Source organism: Epinephelus lanceolatus, chromosome 3 (assembly GCF_041903045.1).
Source record: "Epinephelus lanceolatus isolate andai-2023 chromosome 3, ASM4190304v1, whole genome shotgun sequence".
Lineage (NCBI taxonomy): Eukaryota > Metazoa > Chordata > Actinopteri > Perciformes > Serranidae > Epinephelus > Epinephelus lanceolatus.
This window is the reverse complement of record NC_135736.1, coordinates 44,736,769-44,758,165: the sequence shown is the minus strand read 5'-3', so window position 1 is coordinate 44,758,165 and position 21,397 is coordinate 44,736,769. Positions and strand designations below refer to the sequence as shown.

The 21,397-nt window shown below is 40.0% G+C and overlaps 1 protein-coding gene across 1 annotated transcript in view; it reads right to left on the bottom strand.

The window, feature by feature from the left end:
* The window catches only part of LOC117255452 (complement C3-like), a 43,809-nt gene that overhangs the window by 18,958 nt on the left and 3,454 nt on the right, over positions 1-21,397 (bottom strand). Inside the window, exons 8-25 of the mRNA XM_033624388.2 lie at positions 20,454-20,545; positions 18,916-18,998; positions 18,731-18,818; positions 18,195-18,297; positions 17,479-17,593; positions 14,835-14,950; positions 14,007-14,150; positions 12,815-13,030; positions 12,478-12,678; positions 11,082-11,237; positions 10,767-10,896; positions 8,259-8,327; positions 6,696-6,998; positions 4,916-5,216; positions 2,536-2,621; positions 2,235-2,374; positions 576-785; positions 274-334 (exon numbers count right to left, since the gene is read on the bottom strand). Coding sequence (XP_033480279.2) covers positions 274-334; positions 576-785; positions 2,235-2,374; positions 2,536-2,621; positions 4,916-5,216; positions 6,696-6,998; positions 8,259-8,327; positions 10,767-10,896; positions 11,082-11,237; positions 12,478-12,678; positions 12,815-13,030; positions 14,007-14,150; positions 14,835-14,950; positions 17,479-17,593; positions 18,195-18,297; positions 18,731-18,818; positions 18,916-18,998; positions 20,454-20,545 — 2,614 coding nt within the window. The remainder of the gene's footprint in view (positions 1-273; positions 335-575; positions 786-2,234; positions 2,375-2,535; positions 2,622-4,915; positions 5,217-6,695; positions 6,999-8,258; positions 8,328-10,766; positions 10,897-11,081; positions 11,238-12,477; positions 12,679-12,814; positions 13,031-14,006; positions 14,151-14,834; positions 14,951-17,478; positions 17,594-18,194; positions 18,298-18,730; positions 18,819-18,915; positions 18,999-20,453; positions 20,546-21,397) is intronic.

The following is a 21,397-nucleotide window of genomic DNA, read 5'->3' as shown; positions in this document are numbered from 1 at the left end:
ACTAAGTCCTACACACGAGACCTTTCAGTCAGACATCAAATTGGAACAGACTAGAGATTCAGGTCAAAATAGCTCCTAAACAGGAGTTTTGTGAGCTTTAGGTCTGTGAGAAGAGCACCACTTCAACTCGTTAATAATTTTTTTTCCAAGAAAAATATGATTACTAAAAAAGGATCGCCTGATTGTGAGTAGAGAGGATGGGACAGACATGTGGTGTTGACATGTTGTTGACAGGAGGTAACAGGAAATCATGCACCACTGCAATCTTCTTACCTCCCTCAGCAGATGGGTTTAATACCACACTCATAACTTCAGTCTTCTGCACTCCATCCAGCTGTTTGGGTAAATTTAAAAAAGCAAATCTCTGTTATCTTTTAATTACCTTCTTAATACATGCACTCTGTATTCAACCCTAAATCCAGCATATCAGCTTCTTGTTTTAGCAGATGGCTCAGTTTTCAGAAGAACAAAGAAATTTCCAAAATCCTGATGGAGGAGACAAACTTTACTGGCTCTCATTAGCACCCTGCCCTTATTATACTGCCATGACATCTTCATCATCGAGCATGACTCACCACCACCCGTAGTTCTTTCTTGATGCGGTCTCCTCCCATCATGTCTCTGGCCACCACCATCACGTCCAGAGGAAGTTTCCCCACCACAAGCGGTACGATGGTGTAAGGCACCACGACAGAAGAGCCGGCTGGCAGCGTCACTTCCTGCGTGTGTCTGTCTTTGAAGGCAACACTGCATATGCCTTCTGTCTTCATCAGCACCACCCTCACCTGAAACAAGATTTATTTATTCAAGACCTTTTTAATTGAATTAACTTTGAATGGAAACAGAGTAAACCTTGCATGGTTTTTTTAGCCATGAATCCTACTAACTGAGTTTTTTCTCAGTTTGTGATCTTAATTGTTTGTCGTAAGGTGGTCATAAAACTCAGCATGAGCTGCTTAAAGTCAGTCTTTTTCTCATCGGGATCTTCCGACAACATCAAACATGTTTAATAATCCGTTCATAAATTCTGTGACCGCTTATCCTGATTGGGGTCGCGAAGGGGGCCTGGAACCTATCCCAGCTGACACTGGGCAAAGGGGTACACCCTGGACAGGTCACCAGACTATCACAGGGCTGACACATAGAGGCAGACAACCATTCACACTCACATTCACACCTACGGACAATTTAGAGTCACCAGTTAACCTGCATGTCTTTGGACTGTGGGAGGAAGGTGGAGCACCCACAGAAAACCCATGCTGACACAGGAAGAACATGCAAACTCCACACTGAAGGGCTCCCCCACCATAGGGTTCAAACCAGGAACCCTCTTGCTGTGAGGCGACTAACCACTGAACCACTGTGCCACCCTGTTTAATAATATGGTAAGCATTTAGTCTTGGCTCGTGCAAATACTGAAGTTTAATGAAATGAACATAGTCAACAACAAATAGCTGCACTCTCTCCAGCACCAAACAGGAAGCAGCAGACCAGGTAGATGGTAAACATGGAGGTGACTCCAGGGACGCGCAAGAATGTAAACAAGTCTAGATTCTCTTGTACTGTGGAGAGGAAGGAGAAACTTAATTTGGCGTGTATCTGAGCGCTTATTCATATGAAAAATCCTAACAGTTTGCCTCTCATTCCCACAGTCTCCTTCCACTGAAATAGTCCAGCTAACTAACAGAGAGGCTGATAGCAAGTTGAGGCAACAAAATCCAAAATGTCACTTTGTATTTATAAACAGTTTATCTTTATGGATTATACTGATGCCAAATTGACAAGAATACTGTCGACATATGACACCTTTTATCCTGTGTTTCTAGAGTACTGTTTCTGTGGATACGTAAGGAATTGTTAATATGTCATATTTCTCAAAGGGAGTTTGGTGTAATATTTTAAACTGGGAGCAGGATGGGAAAAAATCTCTAAAGTAATTCAGTTATAGTCTTGCAAATAGTGGCCCTGCAAGATCTTCAGTGTTCACAAGATCTTACAGTGTGTGACTAAACACTCACTTTGTCCTTAGATGTGAGAGGGTGTTAGACTGTAGTCTTTTAAAAGTCTTCTAGTGCATGGTAGGCCTAAGTGAAATGTTGAAAGGCATAGCATCCCTTTATGTTAGGTGCTTATTAACAAATGTTACTCCTATTGTAGAGAATGTATTCACTAGATTCCCCAGCTGAACAATAAGGAGGTGACTGTGCTGTGTATTTTTGAGGCGGTTTTCTTACATGCAGGTCGTCGTAGCCGTAGTTATGGACTACGGCTTTAATCTCCACCTGTTCGTTCCTCGCCACCGAGTATGGCAGCTTCAGGTCCACGAAGAAACGCTTCCATGCTCTGATGTTGTACGGCTCGGCAACACAGAAACCTACAGACGTTCAGAGGCACATTAGTGATGGGGCTGCTGCACATGTACGGATGTGTATATGTATTTGTAGGTAATACTAACAGAAGAGTTCTCTGTGGCAGGTGTCATAAAATGATGCAAAAACTGAGCGCCACAATGTGTCTACAATCTCCTCCTCGTACCTGTATCAGGTGATGCACTGACGGCAAAAACTCCCCACTCTGTGATGCTGTCAGGTAAGGGACCGTCCACATTCTTAGATGCAAACCTGTTGATCAGATTCATATCAGCATTATCACCAGAAGGTCCAAAACCACAGCTCCATTTTTAAATAAATGCATCAAAAACTGTAAAGCATAGTTGTGTAAAGGTTCATTTACCGTATGAGAGCAAAGAAAGAAATAAGATTTAAAATGTTTCGAGGTAAAACTTTCCATTGTTGCATCATACTACAGATTCAGCAGCTAACTTGGTGAAAAACAATAACAGCAACTTTGCAATTTGGGTTGACTCATGCATTTCACAATGCAGAGGACATATTGTAGACATACTGGAATCTGCATTAGTACAGAACATGGATGTCAGAGTCAGTGTTGTTGATTTTGAGCTGTTTATTTAGCTGTTATCAGTGACCAAACAAAACATGATGCAATGCAGGGAAAGCACAGTACTACGTGTTTTGTCTTGCATGATAAAACAGAGTGAGGCACTTTGGATCATCACTGATCCACTTCTTCATCTGACAGCTGTGTTACGTCACGTCAGTGGCTCGATTTATTGTTTTGGGGAACCAGTTAGTTGCTGGTCTATTTCAGCATTTTCACATTTAAATTTACAGCCACAGGGAGGCGCTACTGTGCCGTGTTTAAATATAAAGGACAGACAAGATAACTCAAAACATTTAGGGGAGTGATGCATCTAATGCTGCCTTCAAATGGGATTCATTCGGTCATATTTTCAAAATATACAATGTGAGCACAATATCTTTGGCGTGCAAGTGGTTTAAAGGGATAATTCACACCAAATTAAAAATACGTTTTTCCTGTTAGGTATAGTGTTATTTAGCAACAGACCAGTTTCATGTATGAACTGTTTTCTCTCTACCAAACTACACCCACCAACTGTATCGAATTGTCATGACAGCGCAAGATGTAAACATTAATGGTGTCCTTCTCGACTGAGCTGTAGTGTTAGCTAGCTCATGGGTTTAAACTAGCAGCAGATGCATGCTTCCTTCTGTGCACTAGTACAGGTGTGAGTGCCATCTAGTTCCATTATATTGGAGAGAAGGCAGACATCTCTACAGCTGATATCTCCAACACTCTGCAACTCACACCTAAATTCAAGATTATATCAAGACTGATCAATAGCACTACAGGTCGGAGGAAAAATGTCTTTTTGATTTTGGGATGAACTGTCCTTTAAAGTTAAGTTTCAGTGATAATAATGCAATGCAGTAAACTGTGAGTTTCCATGTTCACTGCATTACATTATTATCACAGGAACAAGGCAACAACAAGTAATCAGTCATAATAAATATCAGAGTTACCTTCATGGGCCTGGACATTTTTAGAAACATCAACCAATGTCACAACTTGTGAACTAACAGAAAGTTTCCACAACACACAAACACATGGGTCAGTCAATGAGACACACAATCCTTAGAATTGCAACACTTGTTTAGAGGTGTCTTAGTCAGTTACAAAACAGTACAAAGGTAATACATTTTGTTCTTATTGCGTAACTTAATCTCTGTGTCATCTTTTAGGGATGACTTTTCTGCCCTGTTCCCGCTGAGATGAATCATAGACTCAAACAAACTGAGTCACATTCTCTCAGACTACACTGACTGCAGTTAGGTAAAACTGCTGAACTTCAATTCAGATCTTCTCACTGACACCCATACATTTAAAATTAGTTTTATTTTTAGCAAAGCCAATGGATCGTGAAACTACACTAAAATGACAATTCGAGAAAGTCATAATATCGGAGTTATAAACAGACTACACTGAATGCAGTTAAGTAAAATTGCTAAACTTCAATTCAACTCGTTTCATTACTTGAAGAGGACTGATCCTATAACTGAGAAAAAGACAACAACATGTTATAGAATGTTATCAGGGTTACCTATTAAGTGCACCAGTGATTGAGCTGAATTAAAAGAAGATTCCATTTCAAGAACCTTTACCCTAAATATATAAAGTTTCACAGCTTATATCAAGTCTAGTTTTTATTAGTTTGAAGTCCCAACTCCCTGCCAGGTTATCAAACTTTCTGTTGCTGCCATTACATAGGTTAGACCTGGCACTTTCACCGGTCACCACCTGGCTGTGCCACTTGGTGCTGGGGGGTTTGTGCTGGCCGAATTTGAGTCACTACAGCCACCTACCGATCAGGAAATAAAGGGCAAGATGAGGCTGTATTGTCAAAATCTGCTGGTTTTCCAGATTTCTGCCTCCCTCAGCTTAGTAAAACACTCTAATATCAATCATCATCAGATGATGTTAAATAAATGAGAATATCCTGCCTCTGATGTAACTGCTACACTAATCGTTCACTCACCCATCTTTGTCTGTCTCACTGGGCAGGTTAACATCCGTCCACAGCCAGGACTCAAAGAACTTGAACCTCAGGTACACATCACTTTCATCCAGATACTCCTCTTCCTCCTCCCACATTCCATCTTCAGCCCCTAAAAGTGGCCTATCTTTTTCTGGCTCTGCTTTGTTTGCAGTTGTATAGAAAATGTCCGGTCCAGGTGGTCCAGGCATTCCAGGCATTCCAGGTAATCCAGGTAATCCAGGCGACCCAGGCCGCACAGGTGGTCCAGGCATTCCAGGTAATCCACGTTCACGTCCCCAGTCTACGTAAACACATTAATATATGATTATCAGATCTTGAGTTCTCATTGTGCTTGTTTAATGTATGAATCTTGAAGCAGTTAATACGTCCACACTCGCACACAACAACACCCCTGCACTAGGATTTGTCTCTTAACGCAGTGAGAGCCAAGTGAGTAACTGCTTATGCTGCTGGAGGGCCAGCGTTCACTGTCATGTCTTTATCCCCTTTTACACTGCCTCTTCAAGGAGGGAATTTCACATCATTATGCCGCCTCACTGTTCTGTATAAAAGGCACAATTGTGGAATGAAGGAACGGAGTTGTCTCGCCTTTAAGCTGGCATCAGAGGTAGTAGCAGCGCCGTTAAAATGTCTGTTAAAGAGGTACAAACAACAGGACAGGATCATGGGCAGCACGGGTGTGACGTTTTAATGGTGTGTTATGTCTGCGACCCCCTGTGGGAGATTTAAAACGTAGCTGGTAGCAGGTAGCAGGTAGCAGCTAACTCAAAGATGAAAAACAGATGCCAAAAAAGTCCACAAATTGGGAAAACAATGAGGTCTGGGAGCTCCTTACCCTTTGAGCAGAGGACAAGAGCCACCATATAACTGGGACGGTAAACGATGGTTATTGCCACGTTAGCCATTGTTATTGCTTATAAAGCGTTGTAGATGTGTATGTTGTATGACACACTGGAGGCCGGCGCAGCTGTGTTACACGTCACTCCCGTTATGCCTTTTTTGCTTCCACGATGCCAGCATGTTGCCGTTGTTTGTTCTGTGTTAAAATGCAAAGGCGGCGTGAAGAAGGGATTTCGTGGCTTTTAGTAAAAAGGACTATAGATCAAGAGAGGAAGAGCAGGGGGCCCAAGGAGACTGCTTATGCATGGAGTCCAGAATTTGGTGCTACACCCCTGGTTACTGCCACCTGTAGCTCAGCAGAACATTGTGAAACCAGTGGTAGGAGTGTGAATAGTGTCACCTGCACATGCATGCACTCCCTCATGTATTCAAAATAAATCAGCTTCATAGCACTATTAGAGGTCAAAACTCTACAGAGTACCTTCAATAAGTGAGGTGGACAGAATGATTCAGAGCTGTAGCCATGCTAGAAGCTCTAGAGGTGGCAATATCAGTTATCAGCAGGTTGACCTTTGAAGTACTACTGGACTGATTGCCATGATATTTAGTTCAGATGTTCCTGTCTGAAATGATTATCCCCTCACTTTACATTACTTTACATTATCATTAGATTAAATGTTTAAACTGTCAGGTTCTTTGGTTTATGGCAAAATATCTGCAAAAGTCATGACATTCCCATCAGCCTCAGCCGCACTTTGTGTGTAGTGATTATTAGCTAATGTTAGCATGCTAACGCATTCACCCAACACTACAAGCGTGATAAACTTTAGATCACTAAATGTCAAAGCAACATGTGTTCAATATCCTGCTTACTAATAATCATACAGAAAGTAAAAGATAAGGTTGAGGCAATAATTACTAAATTTTTCCCGGGATAGATGCAATTTTCCTCGTGCAGCCACATCCACAAAACCAGGACGGGAGGGGAGTATCATTGGAGCGGAAGTGGTGGGGGCAACTGTGGTGAAGGGTGGTGGGGTGGTGGGGATCTCAGTGTTAAATTCTTGGTTCCTGTAGGTGGCACAGCAGTAGCGGAAGGCCCGGATGCACTCCCAGCCCTCTGTGATGTAGAGGGAGCGTCGCGTGCAGGAGTATGGCATGGGAATCTCCCTGAGGCCGTCCTTACAGCAGCGACGCTGCAGCTTCTCCTTGTAATGACTCTCTGGAGGCAGAAGAGAGAAGAACCAGAGTCATCAGTACCAGTAACATCAAAATCTTTAATTTCAACAATTAATGAAGTGACAGTAGGTAATGGGAAATGTGTCGCTGGTAGTGTATAAGCCACAGAGAATTATGACAGCTAATGACTAGCTTGTGAAGAAAGTAGAAAATTCAGCAGCTAAAGAGCCAGATATTTTCCTCAGGAGTTGGTGGAGACCAAAACAGGAGCTCAAAGGAGAGTGAATATTGAACTTGCAGTCATCAGGTAATCAGAGACACGACTCCAATGGTGATGTAATGTTGTTTTGCAGGAGGCGATATGGCCAAAATGTTGTATCACTGTTTCTGTAATTTTATATCATGGTAACAGTACATATCACCATACTGAAATTGCTGATCTTTAAATTGAGTTAAGAAATTGTTTAAAATAATCATACTTTACATCATCACATTTGATTATTTGCATGTATTTGTAACTTCCATACAAATACATGTCAGATGACGGGGACGGTGAAGAACGCGCCGACTTATGAGAGAATCACAATTGCCCCCCATTGCCCCGAAAAAGGCGCATTCTGTATAAACAAAAGTAGGCAGGTGGCATTTTGCTGCACTCTCCAATTTTGTTTTTATACTGCCAATGCTGAAAGAAGACTGATTGGGCTTTCCTGCAAATTTGCACAATTCCTGTCTAAAAAGGGCTAAAGACTCACATCCGACTACTTAGGGTTTAGCCTTGTGCTAACTTTAACGGGGGATAAAAAGACTTTATCCTGCAGCTCTTCTAGACTTTCCACATGTTATCAGACTGAATGGAACAAATCCTGATAGTGAAATGGGTTATTACATGGGGGTTTTGACGCTAAAAAAAATCACCAAATCTCTTTTATAATGTAAGTCTATGGGGAAAAGTCTTTTGGTCTCAACGGCATCACCCAAAGTTCAAATCCCACAGTTTAGCCACTATAAAAACTGGTTTCAAAGCCTGGCACACTTTTTGGGGCCAGGTTGCAATCTGCGATGCCACCAAACCCCCCTAATTTGTCAAATCTCTACCGGTGGACACATTTCTGCCATTACACAAAGTATAGCTACCATCATATACCCGAACCTAATGTGACTTTTTGTCTGTTGTGTGAAATGAGGCAACTTTTTGCAAACACATTTGCAGTCACAACTTCATAATTTTACCATGTTAGCTTGTTGTGTTTTTTCCCCCCTGAGAGGTCTAACAATGCAGTATGTTTTCTCTATTACTCACCCAGCTGGGCTTTACGCTGCAACAGCTCAGCAGAACGCCTCCTTCTGACACTGCCTGGACACTGCAGGGCTGATGAAAGGAGAGGAGGGAAACATATTTAAACCATGATGTACAATCAGTGATCATTTTGTGTATCTGCGTTTCTCTATCATGTAAAGTTTTATAAATTAATCTGACCAGTTACTAAAACAAAAAATCAGTGCTGCAATTTGGAGAGAAATCAAGGACGTAATGATACGATGCAGTTTCGGTAATAACTTATTTACAACAGGATGGATCAATATTACACTGCCTGTATATGTGGAGTAAATAAGTATTTGGGGTTTTAGGAGAGTTTTATAATTCCATAATAGTTTAAAACGTTTCACTGTCTCATCCCTTTTTGTATGCATACAGGCACAGGGTAACTTCTATCCCAAACAAGCCATCAATCCCAAAGTATTTGCATTATATCAGCCTTCAGTATGAGTTGCTACTTGTCACAGTATTGCACCTACAGCAGCTCCAGTGTTTCTTCACTTTGAGCAAACACACAGTGCAAACATGGCCTTCAGCTGCTACCAAGGGAAAGTTGGACTCAAACACCAGACACAGCTACTTTTCACAGCAACTACTAATTCTATAATTCAGTTTGGGGTATTGTTTTCTTTATTGATATTTAAAAAACTGCATATACAGTATAATTTGTCTAAAGCATGAAGATCTCTGTGTGCTTTGCTGAGATCTGGTATTTTACCTTTTACTGTGAAACTGGACAGTATGGTAAACTAGAAGAAGAAGACTGTCCTTTTCACTGTGATCTGTACAGTGCTTTGGTTAGTAAGATAAACATAGATGACAATTTCATAAATATGGAGGATGCACAAAGACTTAAGGCATAAAAGGAGAGGGAAAAAGCTTTTTATCAAGATAATCTGTAGATATTTAGCATTTTCTCATGTGAATAGCTCATTTTGGATATTTGTTTTGTTTTTCTTTTATGTTCATTTTCTTTTTTTTCCCACATGCTTAGTACATGCAAGACCTGAGGATGTTTGCAAAATGGTTTCTTGTAATCCCACGTGGGATGGGCAAAATGATTTGGCATGACACACAAACAAATAAATAAATATAATAATGAACAAATTACACATTTACATATATAAAAGTTCTTTTGTCTTGACACCTAACTAACGATAGATGAGAAATCAAAAACATACTTCCTTCAGGAGTGTTTTTTTTTTTCAACATTTATACTGATTTTCTTATTTATGGAAAAAAAAGGTCACAAATATCAGTCTGCAATAATCTCTGTGAACAGATATCTGCACATGAATGTAGAATCTGTAGGCCAGTGGTTTTCTAATGGTGTGGGGTTTTGTAATAACTACACATAACTATGGCAATATTCAACTGGGCCTATACAAAAAGTTATCAGTATGTTGTGCACATCCATTCCCTAATAAATAGGCAACTCTAGCTAAAAAAAAATATTTAATTTAATTTATTTCAATATAAAAAAAAAAAAAGAAACCTTCACAGGGAACCTATTTGTCTCTGTTTGCATGTGGGAATTTTACGTGTGACACATCAAAAGTCCTGATTGGCAGCCAGAGTAAGAGATGATAACATTTATAAGGACAAAGCCGTGAGTGGAACAATGATTGCTTTATTGTACGGAGCAGATTACAACAACGCATGTTGTATCACAAAAGCAACCTGTCTGACTTTTTCCAATTTATATTGTCATGTTGTAATAAGAGTGATAGGACACGTTGTACAAGCTACTCTGCACAGATATACATGCAGGTGTGCCCTGAAATTTTGGCTTGCCCTTTGGTGTGCCTCGGGGAAAACAGTTTGAAAACCACTGCTGTTGACAACAGAACAAGATTTTGGCACTGGAAGTGTGTGGTTTGCATTTGTAGCGCGAGAAGTATCAATTTATCACGTTTGAGTGGGCTTTGGTTGCATGCGGGTAAACAGTCCATGTCAAGAGCAAAATAAGCAGAATCCAATCCGCTATCGTCAAACAATTTGTTTTTTATTAGCTTTCTTTTAAGCTTATTTTAAAATTCATCTCCATTCATATGCAGATCTGTTTATAGAGTGTCATAACTCTGTGTGTTGAGCGTCTCAAGTTGCTATTTTGACTGTATACAATGATCGGCACACAGAAGAGGAAGTCTTGGCACTGGGAAGTATGGTTCACCCATTTAACCTGTTCATTACCTGCCTGTATTTTTTTATAGCTAATAATAAAATTAAGCGATAGAAATTATTTAAAGACCAAAACAAAATGAGGAGAACAAGGCGATTTGTTCAAATCACAGCACTTGAAGTACTCTTTTAAACTAGTCTGTGTTTTGCTGAACACCTTAAGGTGAGAAGCTACAAGCTGCAACATGCAAAGCCATGTCAAAATCTTACATTTGAGAATCTCTTTTTCTTTTTTGGTCTTTTTCAAAATAGTGTAGCTATACTTCCCCACATGAGCTGAGCAGGCAGCTACTCCATGCTCGTAGGTACCTTGTCTGGTTTGGGTTTTGATCCCGGTGCTGGAGGCGAAGAGCAGTCCTGCGTCTGAAAACACCGTCGTGGCATCTCTGCCTCCCCCTCGTGTGCAGCCGATGTCTCCGTGCTCCACAGTGCTCCAAACCTGAGGAGGGAATATGAGGTTTTTAAGTTTCTGTACAGCAAAAACACTGATGATGCTTGTCGGTACAGAACCACAAATATAATAATTTTGTAATTATTATGTGATAACCTGTTTCATTTGTAAAAGAAATTTAATAAATCTAAATGTTTCCATGTGGGGTATTTTCTGTGTTTAGACACACATACCTTCCTCTGTGTAAGTCTGTCCCTGTTCAGCAGAAACACAGCGTTGTCCACAGCCACCAGGCTGACCTTTGCCCCCGGGTCACCCTTGACCTCGAAACTAAAGCTCTTCCCAGGTGTGTAGTCTCGATGTTTGCCATCCACCGGCCCGACTGTCAGCTGTAAGACAGCATGAAATAAAATGCGTTGACACAAAGATGGACAAAAGGCTGAGGAACAGAGCAGATACTAACACTAAACTGGCATCATTCTATATTATATTCTTTATGTTGGGGTTATTTTCAGTGGTGGATTAGGATTGCAACTAACCATTATTTTCATTGTCGATTGTTAAGTCCATTGTCGATTATTTCATCGGTTAATCTGTTTGTTGTTTGGTCTGCTAAATGTCAGAAAATAGTGAAAAATGTTGATCAGTGTTCCCTAAAGCCTAAGATGAGATCCTTCAATGTCTTGTTATTTAGTTTTACTGTCATAAATGAGTACAGAAACCAGAAAGTATTCACATTTAAAAAGCTTTTTTTTAAAAAAAGTCAAACCCATTAATTGATTATCAAATTAGTTGGTGATTAATTACATACTTGGCAACTAAACAATTAATCGTTGTGGCTTTACTGTGGATTAATCCATATTTAGTGCTTAATATAAACTACAGTGTGTGTGTGTTCGTGCCACATTGAGGCTCACTGATGTGTTGTTAACGGTTTAGCAGCTATGGAGCGCGATGGCACAGAGGACGGATTGTTGTTAACAATCAAATCATCGTTGTTTTTTTACTTTTTTGTGGGATTTGTTGAACCTAAGAAAAAACAAAAAAAAAACATTGCCAGCTTTATCCTTAAAGCTCAAACCACTTGCCAGAAAAAAATGATGGCAAACCGAGGATACATTACATTTGCACGTTATTATGTAGAGGACGCGTTGAAATTCTACGTTTCAACAACACTAAAGTTAATATGTGGTTAGGTTTGGGCACAAAAACTACTTGGTTTTGGTTAGGAAAAGATCATGATTTGGCTTAAAAATCCCCGGTGGAAAAACAGACACGAGCTGTGACAAAACACCCACGATTGGTGCATAAAAAGCTGATGGAAACACAGCGATGACTCACTAAGAAACAACCAGTTTTGTTGTTTGTTGGTCTCAAACAGTGGTCTGCACCATCTCCTCCACCTCCCTTTGACAAAGTCAGCTCCTATTCACTTTTCAAACACTGATATGACACATTTGTTTCTGGCAACTGGGCCGTTATGTTTTAAACCTTGCACTGTAGACAGAATCAAAGTCGGTGTGTCACAATATTTGCTTTTTGCATGTTGACAGATGCTGATTTTTTTCAGCTATGCAACAAACTCTGTTAACGACTCTAGTGACCTCTGAGACTGAGCTGATCACTCACCCCTCCAACACAGGAATCTGCCACATCCACCCAGATAGAGTCCGACACCACCTCCTCGCGCCCTTCCCAGGGAATACTGTAGAACGCCACAAAACGGAATGACGGCATCATCTCCGGGGTGACCGTCAGTCCGATGCTGGTGACCAGCTGACCCGTCACATCCACACGCTCAGCAGAAATGATTTTACCTTTATTCAGCACCTGAAAGAGTTTTGAGGAGAAAGCCATGACTAATACATGTTTCTTGTTTATGTCTGTGTTTTATTTGATATTGTTGCTTCTTCTATTTTCCACTTTCTGACTTCCAAGTATTTAGTACTGTGTGGTCTTGTCTCACCAGGTGGGTGATGTGTGTAATGAATGATCTGTGCGTCGCGTCTTCAACATTGATGCTGAGTTTCAGGGACAGTCTGTCTCCTAAAGACGCCGTGTTGGTCCCTGTGGAGATGTACAGGTAGTTTTGGTGGCGCTGGTTAAAGGCAACGTACGGATGAACAACAATCTGTTGTTTGGCCTGCTGCTCTGGTCTCAGGTCAGTCTGCACGGTTTCAGCCTGGGAAAACGACAAAATAAAAAACACATTACGGTTTTTGTCTTTAAAATCCCAAAGGAAGACAAAAAAATCAAGAAAATAAATCTCAGTTAGAAGGATTTTTTAAGGCTCCAAATCACAAAATAGCCATTATTTATGTATCTGGCTTAAGACAGGGGTGTCCATAGTGACCAATGACAAAATAATGTCCTCTGAAGATGTTAAAACTACCTTCACATTCATTATATTCTTTTAGATCTAACCTACATACAAAAGACCCACAAATGCACGTCATGCAGCAAACTTGGGCTACAATTTAAGATTATCTTCATCATTGATTAATCCACCAATTAATTTGTAGTAAAAATATTATAAAATACTGAAAAATGCCAATCAAAATTCTTGGGAGCTCAGCATGATGTCTTCAAGTAGCTTGTTTTGTCCAGAAAAACAGTTCAAGTGAATTTACTGACACATGCAGCAAAGAAAAACAGCAGAAATCATCTTGAGACACTGAAACCTGCAAATTTTGGGCAATTCATGCTTGAAAAAAGTCACTAACAGTTTAATCAAAAAGAGTTGATTCTAACTAACTTTCAGGAGATAAACTAATTGAACTGAATCTACAAATCCTTTTAGCTCTACAGCAAAGCACTGTTCAATAAATAATACTGGAATATTAAATTCAATCCAAATGTTTTCAAGGATACCAAATATGTCACTTTAAATTTGGGAAAATGTCTCTAAAGTGACGCACATAAAAACTAGATTGTTTTTATTTGGTGTCATAGTGCAGCCATGATTATCATCACATCATGGGTTAGGATATTTAACTCAATATAAACATCATAAGGATTCCATGTGTTGTTACAAGAAGCATATAAAAATATGTTTGTGAATGTGTTTTTTCTAAGGACAGAATTTGAGGGAACATTTTTAAATATATCATACACAGCTGACCAAAATCAAAACCAACAGTAAAACGGCAGTTACTAACAGTGATGGTTTGTGACCGTTGAGCACCGGGCATGTTGACGGTGACTCTGGCAGTGCCCATGAAGACGACCAGGGGCTCGTCCAGCAGCGTCACTTTGACCAAGACGTTACGGGCCGGGGAACCGTCATGGTGACTCACCTGGATCTGGACAGGTTGGGAAAAATTTCACTCTGTGAGTTTATATACTTTGCTGTTTTAATCACAGTCATTGAACTGAAGTAAACATGAACACAAGACAAGATCCTGCAATACTGCTGCGACAATGAATTGCATTACTGCACTTTTGCGTGTTTGCACAATGCCAGTTCAGATAAGCATGTTAGGCAGTGCTTTCTAAACAATAACAATGGCATAACAAGAACAAGAACAATGATTTTTTAGTCCTCTTATACAGCAGATTATCTTGTCCTCTGCTCAGAAGGTAAAGAGCTCCAGGACCTCACTGTCTCTCCAATTTACCTACACTTTCAGTTGCTGTTTTTCTTTGAGTTAGCTGCTAACTGCTGCTAGCTGCTTTTTAAATCTGCGGGTAACGAGTTGCACACATAACAAGTCATCGAAATGTCACATCCATCCAGACCTGCTGGCTCACGATTTTACACAGACGTAGATTTGGTGCTGTTCCTACCTCCTTAGCCTGAGACAACTCTGTCCCCCCATTCCATGATCGTACCTTTTATACAGAACAACAAGGCGGAATAATGGTGCAACATTCCCGCCTTAACAGGCTCTGTAAAAGGGTCTACAGATCCAGCTTGTGGTGTTTAGCATTACTGGACAAAAAACAGTTTTAATAGACAGAACGTAAACACAAAGGATGGTCCTTACTGTGAAGTCGAACGGCAGGCCTGGCTTGAAGTACTTTGGCATGTCTCTGAAGGATACAACATACGGAGACTCCACAATTTTGATTCCAGACTTCTCTGATTCAACCAGATCACTGCCTGTACAGGAGAAACACCAGGGTCAAACAGCACGAATAACCATGAACCAGAACAATTTTGGGAATTTAGACTCGAGGGTTCCCTGTGATATTTTAACTTTTTCATACCATCTCACTCTATGAACATTTTGATGGGTTTTCTTACAGTTCCTGAAGGAGAATTTGCAGATTACTTTTATTTCGTAGGGTAAAATTCAGAGTTGAGCTCAATACTTGGATGACGTAAGTGTTCCAGTATGGACAATGTACTGTAGCCTTTGTTTTACGGGCATGAGCATCATTCAAGTAAAATGTGTCAATATTTGTACTAGATTTCATCCATATTTGTGCACATTTTCTAAAGCTTGCGGATACACACGAAACGGAGCAGTACCACCAGAGATCATAGAGCCAGTGTATCATAATTCAACCAAGATGCCACCGTAGGACACTATGAAGAAATTTAACTAATGGCAGAACGGAATGAATCAGTAATATACAATAATATATCATAATATATAGTAAAAATAGTGAAAAGAATTCTCCATCAATTCCAACCTGTGGCCCTTTGCTGCTTGTCATTACCTCTCTCTGACCCCCTTTCACTCTAAAAGCTGTCCTATCCACTAAAGGTGAAAATGCCTCTAAATAATCTTTTTTTTTTTTTTTTAAAGTTACAGTATTCCGACCTTCTCAACCATCGCCTCGTTTTTTGTGTGTGACTCTGCCCTCTAGTGCCATCTATTGGCTTTATCTATGCATTCATAAGGGGCGCATGGAAGTACGAGGGCAATGACGTTTACAAAGTTTAAAACGGACATGTCTGTTTTTGTACTTACTGGAAATATAAATGAGTCTTTACCCTTGTGATCATAGATATTTTAAGCTCAGTCGTCAAGTTGTTCTGTAAATAGATTTTACATTTATGATAAATATAGCAACTTGTGATCAAACAATGACAGTTTGGTCATGGCTAACTAGCAACCCTGGATTTGAGAAGCTCGTCGTATCATAATATTATTGTCTTGTGGGTTAAGCGTACGGTCGCACATGATCACCTGACCATCTCCTGCCGATGCAATATTTTTGCTGAATGTGGGCAGTGACAGGTTTGACGCACACAGAAAGCTAGCTTGCAAATAGATTTGGCAAAATGTGATATTATTGGTACATTTCCCATGTTCTTGCCTGTCTTCCAACTCACTGCCAACCAGGAAGCATCTCTCATGTGGGGCAGTTTGCATTTTCATGGCCAACATCACGCAATATTGTAGGCACAAAACAATCAGTGTCTCCTCCACATATACTCCGTTGCTCTTGGTTGAGGCTTTCACTTCACTGGTCAAAGTTCACCAAAGTTGAACTCCACACAATGCGCAGATTTGAATTCGCTTTGCCAACAAAAGCGACTGTTTTAATCGCTCCATTGCTTGCACTGAATGGAAGTAAATGGGAGGTGAATATTTGCCTGTATTCATTATGGTCATGTGTGACTGTGTCCTTATGGTGTGACATGCTGTGGTCAAGGTCTGCTTAGGTTTAGACACAAAAAGCACTTGGTTAGGGCTCGGTAAAGATCGTGGTTTGGCTTAAAATGATCACTTGAAACATGGAACATGAAATCTTGCAGGACTTTGTGTAAATCTGGGGTTACCATCAGAAAATAACCAATCAATTTTAGACTTAACACAACAACATCCAGATAGCTCCCACCAACTTCCAGTTTAATATCCACCCATACTGAGTATACAGATACATATCATTTAGTTGGTGGAACAGACACAGATTAAAGTGTACTCACTCATCACTAGTAAAAAAAAATTATATATATATATATATATATATATATATATATGTATATATATACATATATTCAATGTAATGCATGTTGTTTGTACCCATGATCGAACCTGAACACAGTAAATGATCAGCACTTTTACTTTCCAAAACCTGTGTGCCCTACATTCTCAAAAAGCTAGGCCACAGGGGAGGGTCAAAGGTTTTTGATTACTTTAGTTTGTCCAGAGGTTTAAAGGTCATGTTGATACACAATCGAACCCCAGGCTAAATTTCAAAAGTAGAGTTGTTTGGATGACGCCATCGATCTGTCCAGTACAGGGTGCAAAATAAACAGTGGTCTGATTAAAACATTTTGAAGAGTTTGGTCTTACTAGGCTATGGCGCAAGCAAATTAAGAAGATATGAGTATATGCAGCGACACTACACAGCCTAGCTTGTTTGTGATCCTGTGACAGTCTCCTACTGTTTGTCCTGTGTGCACAAGAAAGATAACCGTATTCTTTAAAAGAATATCACCTAGGTTTAATGACGTTTGTGCTGGATGTGTAAACTTTTTGTGAATGACTGGTTTTACCAATTGATTTTCTGGCGGAGCCAAAGTCAGTGTGTTGTGTAAGAGCACTTTTTGCATGTTGACAAGCACGTCCAGCTATGCAACAAACTCTGTAAGCTTCTTGAGAGACAAATAATTTGTCAAAGAGTTGACTTTCCTTTTTATTTCCTGTACATCCACTGACATGAAGTGCTTACCTGACTTGGTGAGCACAGAGGCCTTCACATACACAGAGTTGCCCACCAAAGATCTGATGTTGGGGTAAGCTCTCTTGATCTCGTCCATGCTTAGTGTGACGACTCCTCCATCGAGCTGCAGGAGAACACACAGATAAAGGGTATTTTTCCACTGTTGTAACTGATCTAAAGAATAAATACTGGCCAAAAAACCTTTAATCAATCAATTATTTATTCGTCACGAGGAATTATACAGGGTACAACTCCAGTGATCCCATCAGTTTCTTTAACTTGTGCACTGTAATTTAGTCCTTTTTTGTTTTTTTAAAAAGTCTTTTTACATTTTTGGCTGCTGCTGTATAACTGTCCACACATCCTTAACAACTCAATAAGACTGTATGGTTGCTTCTCCCTAACCCGGTCAGCAACTCCACCCTGCAGTTGCCTCTGAATGGCATATAGCAGTGATCCACAGCAGGAACAGGACAGCACCTCACATTGCCACTGATACACCAGTCCTTATTTACTGTTAAGCACACGCCTCCTCTCCTTCTCTCATGAGAGTCCTCTGCTTTGTCAGATCGGCATATAGAAAAAGAGCCTCCTGGTTGCACAGCTCAGATTATTCACTAACAGGGGAACTCTGGGACATGCTGTCCAAAAACACTACAGTGATGTTCGCTTAGGTCCCAACATGAAAAAAAGCTTCATAACAAAGAATGTAAACAGTGACTTACATCTGACACCTGCTTCACTGAAGGCAGCCTTCTCATCTCTTGGTTGATCTTCACTCCAAACACCACATAAGCCGTCCCCTGGACTGGCTCCCCATACAGGTACCTGGAACACAGTCACAGCAAGGTTAAATCAGCAGTCAGCAGATCATTATATTTCTTATGTAATCAAAAATCCTGGAGGGATAACTTTATATCATCAGATGTCCTTATAAACAAGGTGTATGTGAACATTCTTGCGGTTTCAATATGAGGATTAAATCCCATCGCAAGAAAAAAAATGTGCGTCTCCTGACTTCTCCTGAGGCTAGTTTAGTGTTCGGACATGGTTTTAGAGTTAAGGTTAGGATTATGTCAAGTGCGGGATTGGTAGGATTTATGATATGGAATTAATTGTTAACAGGAATAACAGTTAAAGTTCAATCAATATTAATGTAGGTTAAGGTTCACTTTAAGGAGTTAGTGAAATAATACGACCGAAAGACAGTAAATGGCAGAGACATATCAATCATGTCTGTGTATGAGTGTGTTAGACAGACCTAGCCGAAATCTCTACTTCCAGTTCCTTGTCATCCAGGTCAAGGTAGGACTTCTTGGGCGTCAGGGTAACATTGAAGGCAGGAAGCACTAAAACACAGCACAGCATAGAAATATAGCATAGTTGTATAACAAAACATGTTACTGATTTTATTAGCAGAACTATGCACAGGCTAACTTGACCTACCATATTTCTTCACCTCAAACTGGGCGGTGAATGTGTTCTGCTGCCAGTGGTCAAACTTTGCAGTCACTGTCCATTTTCCTTCACTGTCACACAACATATAGTCATATCAGAGAAAACACATAAAAGAGAGAAATGTGGGGGTTGGTCTTAGGAGCAACACATATCTGTACATTTTATTCATTCAAACCTTTACTTAAGACTCAGGAAATCAATTGAGGGGGAACCTCATTTTCAATTATGCCAAGCATGAATAAACAAATGAAAAACAATCAAGAAGCAAACGTAAAGTAAGTTAAAATAAAAAGATAACCAATATGCAAACCAGTTACAAATAAAAAATTTAGAACAAATAATACAAAACAACAATACATAATATTTAAAGTTAAAATACAGTGTCATAAACGTGCTATGGAGTAGATGTACAGTTAGAAGCATTTACAGTCAATTAAAATGAAATCTGAAATAAGGCATTTGAACAGCTGTTATGGCAGCAGAGTGTCTAAGATCAATGTATTTTGCAGATTATTCCATGTATAAGGTGCACTGTAAGAGAACTACATTTTTTCCTTTTTCAATTCTGAACAATAAAGAACTGTCTCATCTGCATAACAATGAAATTTACAAGATTCAGAGGTGGGGACAAAATCATTTATCTGAAAACAATACTGTACCCAACACTGAACCCTGTTGAACACCTGCAGTAATATTTAAAAGAAGACATCACCCATTTTTAGAGATTTTAATCTATTAGAGAGGTAGTTTTTAAACCAGATGCAACTGACAGAATCAAAATGACTACGCCTAAGAGTCTACAGCAGCATCTTAGTTCAGCATGTTAGTATACTAACATTTGATCCCAAGTGGCAGATGAATCTGTGAACCAAATCCAATGACAATCCATCCAATAGTTGTTGAGACATTTCACTCAAAACCACAAATGTAAATGTCATGGTGGCTCTAGAGAAAACATCAAGGAATCACCAAAGACAGTAGGATACATCCTCTGGAAACCATGAATGTCTGTATGAAATTTTGTGCCAATACATCATTGTGATGTTAAAATATTTCATTGTATAAAGCAAATCTCTGATCCACCAGTGGCACAACACGAATAATCAAGGGATTGCCAAAGTCTCTGAGACTGATCCTCTGGTGAGAATGAACGTCTGGACCAAAGTGGTAGATTGCCAGACTGACCAACAATGTCATCCCAAGAGCCAAACTGAAGCAAGTGTAGGCCTAAAATAAATACGTTTATGAGTTGCTGATTGGAGTTTCTAGGTCTTCTGGGTAATTCCAGAAAGAAATACTGATTAAATAACACTCCTTCTTTCCTCAACATATTACGCTAAGATGCCCAACATCTTAGAATCTACAGTTCTTGAAGATTGTGGCTGTACTGTTTGAATGTGTTGCAGGATGGCCGTGTGAATGCTAAGCAAACTTCTCTTGAAAAAAAAAAAAGAAAAAAGATAAACACGTTTAAATCTCTTGGCTGTGGAAGGAGTTGAAAGATGAGTCAAAAAACGTGATCTTACTTGACAAGTTCAGAGAGAGGAAAAGTGTCTGCAAAGATGCCATTGACAGCTCTGACCCTGGTGGTCTGTTTAACCACCACGCCATCTGGATTCTGTGACACAAACGGAAACAGACTAATTAAAGCTAATACATATATAACCTATGACTCACTGTGACTACAAAGTGTCGCACCAGCAGAAAATATAAAACATCTTCTAACTCAAGATGTCACATTTACCAGGGCTGCATCATTTATTGGTTAATTCATTAAAGGGATAGTGCACCAAAAAATGAAAATTGAGCCATTGTCTACTTACCTATATGCCGAGGGAGGCTCTGGTGAAATTTTAGAGTCCTCACAACACTTATGGAGATCCAAGGGGGAAGTGGGTAGCAACACAACTGCACACTGACTGCCTCTGTGTACACCGTGCTGACGTGTGTGGGCTTGCACGAGACCGTGAGACATGGGCACCGCCTTCATGTGTGTTCACGTGCTTTCACATGTGAGCACAGTCCACAGAGAGGCAGTTAGAGCTACAGGCTACAATGAGGCTAAAAACAGAGTTTAAATGACGTTTTTCCAAACAACTTTTTATGCTTCAGGACACTTGGATCACTACGGACGAGCAATATGGAGATATTTTGTGGTTTCAATTATGTGTTCCTTGACATTTTAATCTGGGTCGCCGTCAGCCATTAGGTGTGCAGTTGTGCTGCTACCCACTTCCCCCTCGGATCTCCGTAAGTATTGTGAGGACTCTAAAACTTCAACAGAGCCTCCCTCAGCATATGGGTGAGTAGATAATGGCTGAATTTTCATTTTTGGGTGCACTCCATACTCTATAAATGTGAAAAAAATAATCAAAAATGTGCCTAAAAATTATGTAGACCCCAAGGCTGTGTTTTCAAAAGTCTTGTTTTCACATACCAACAGTCTAAAGCCCAAACACATTCATTTGAC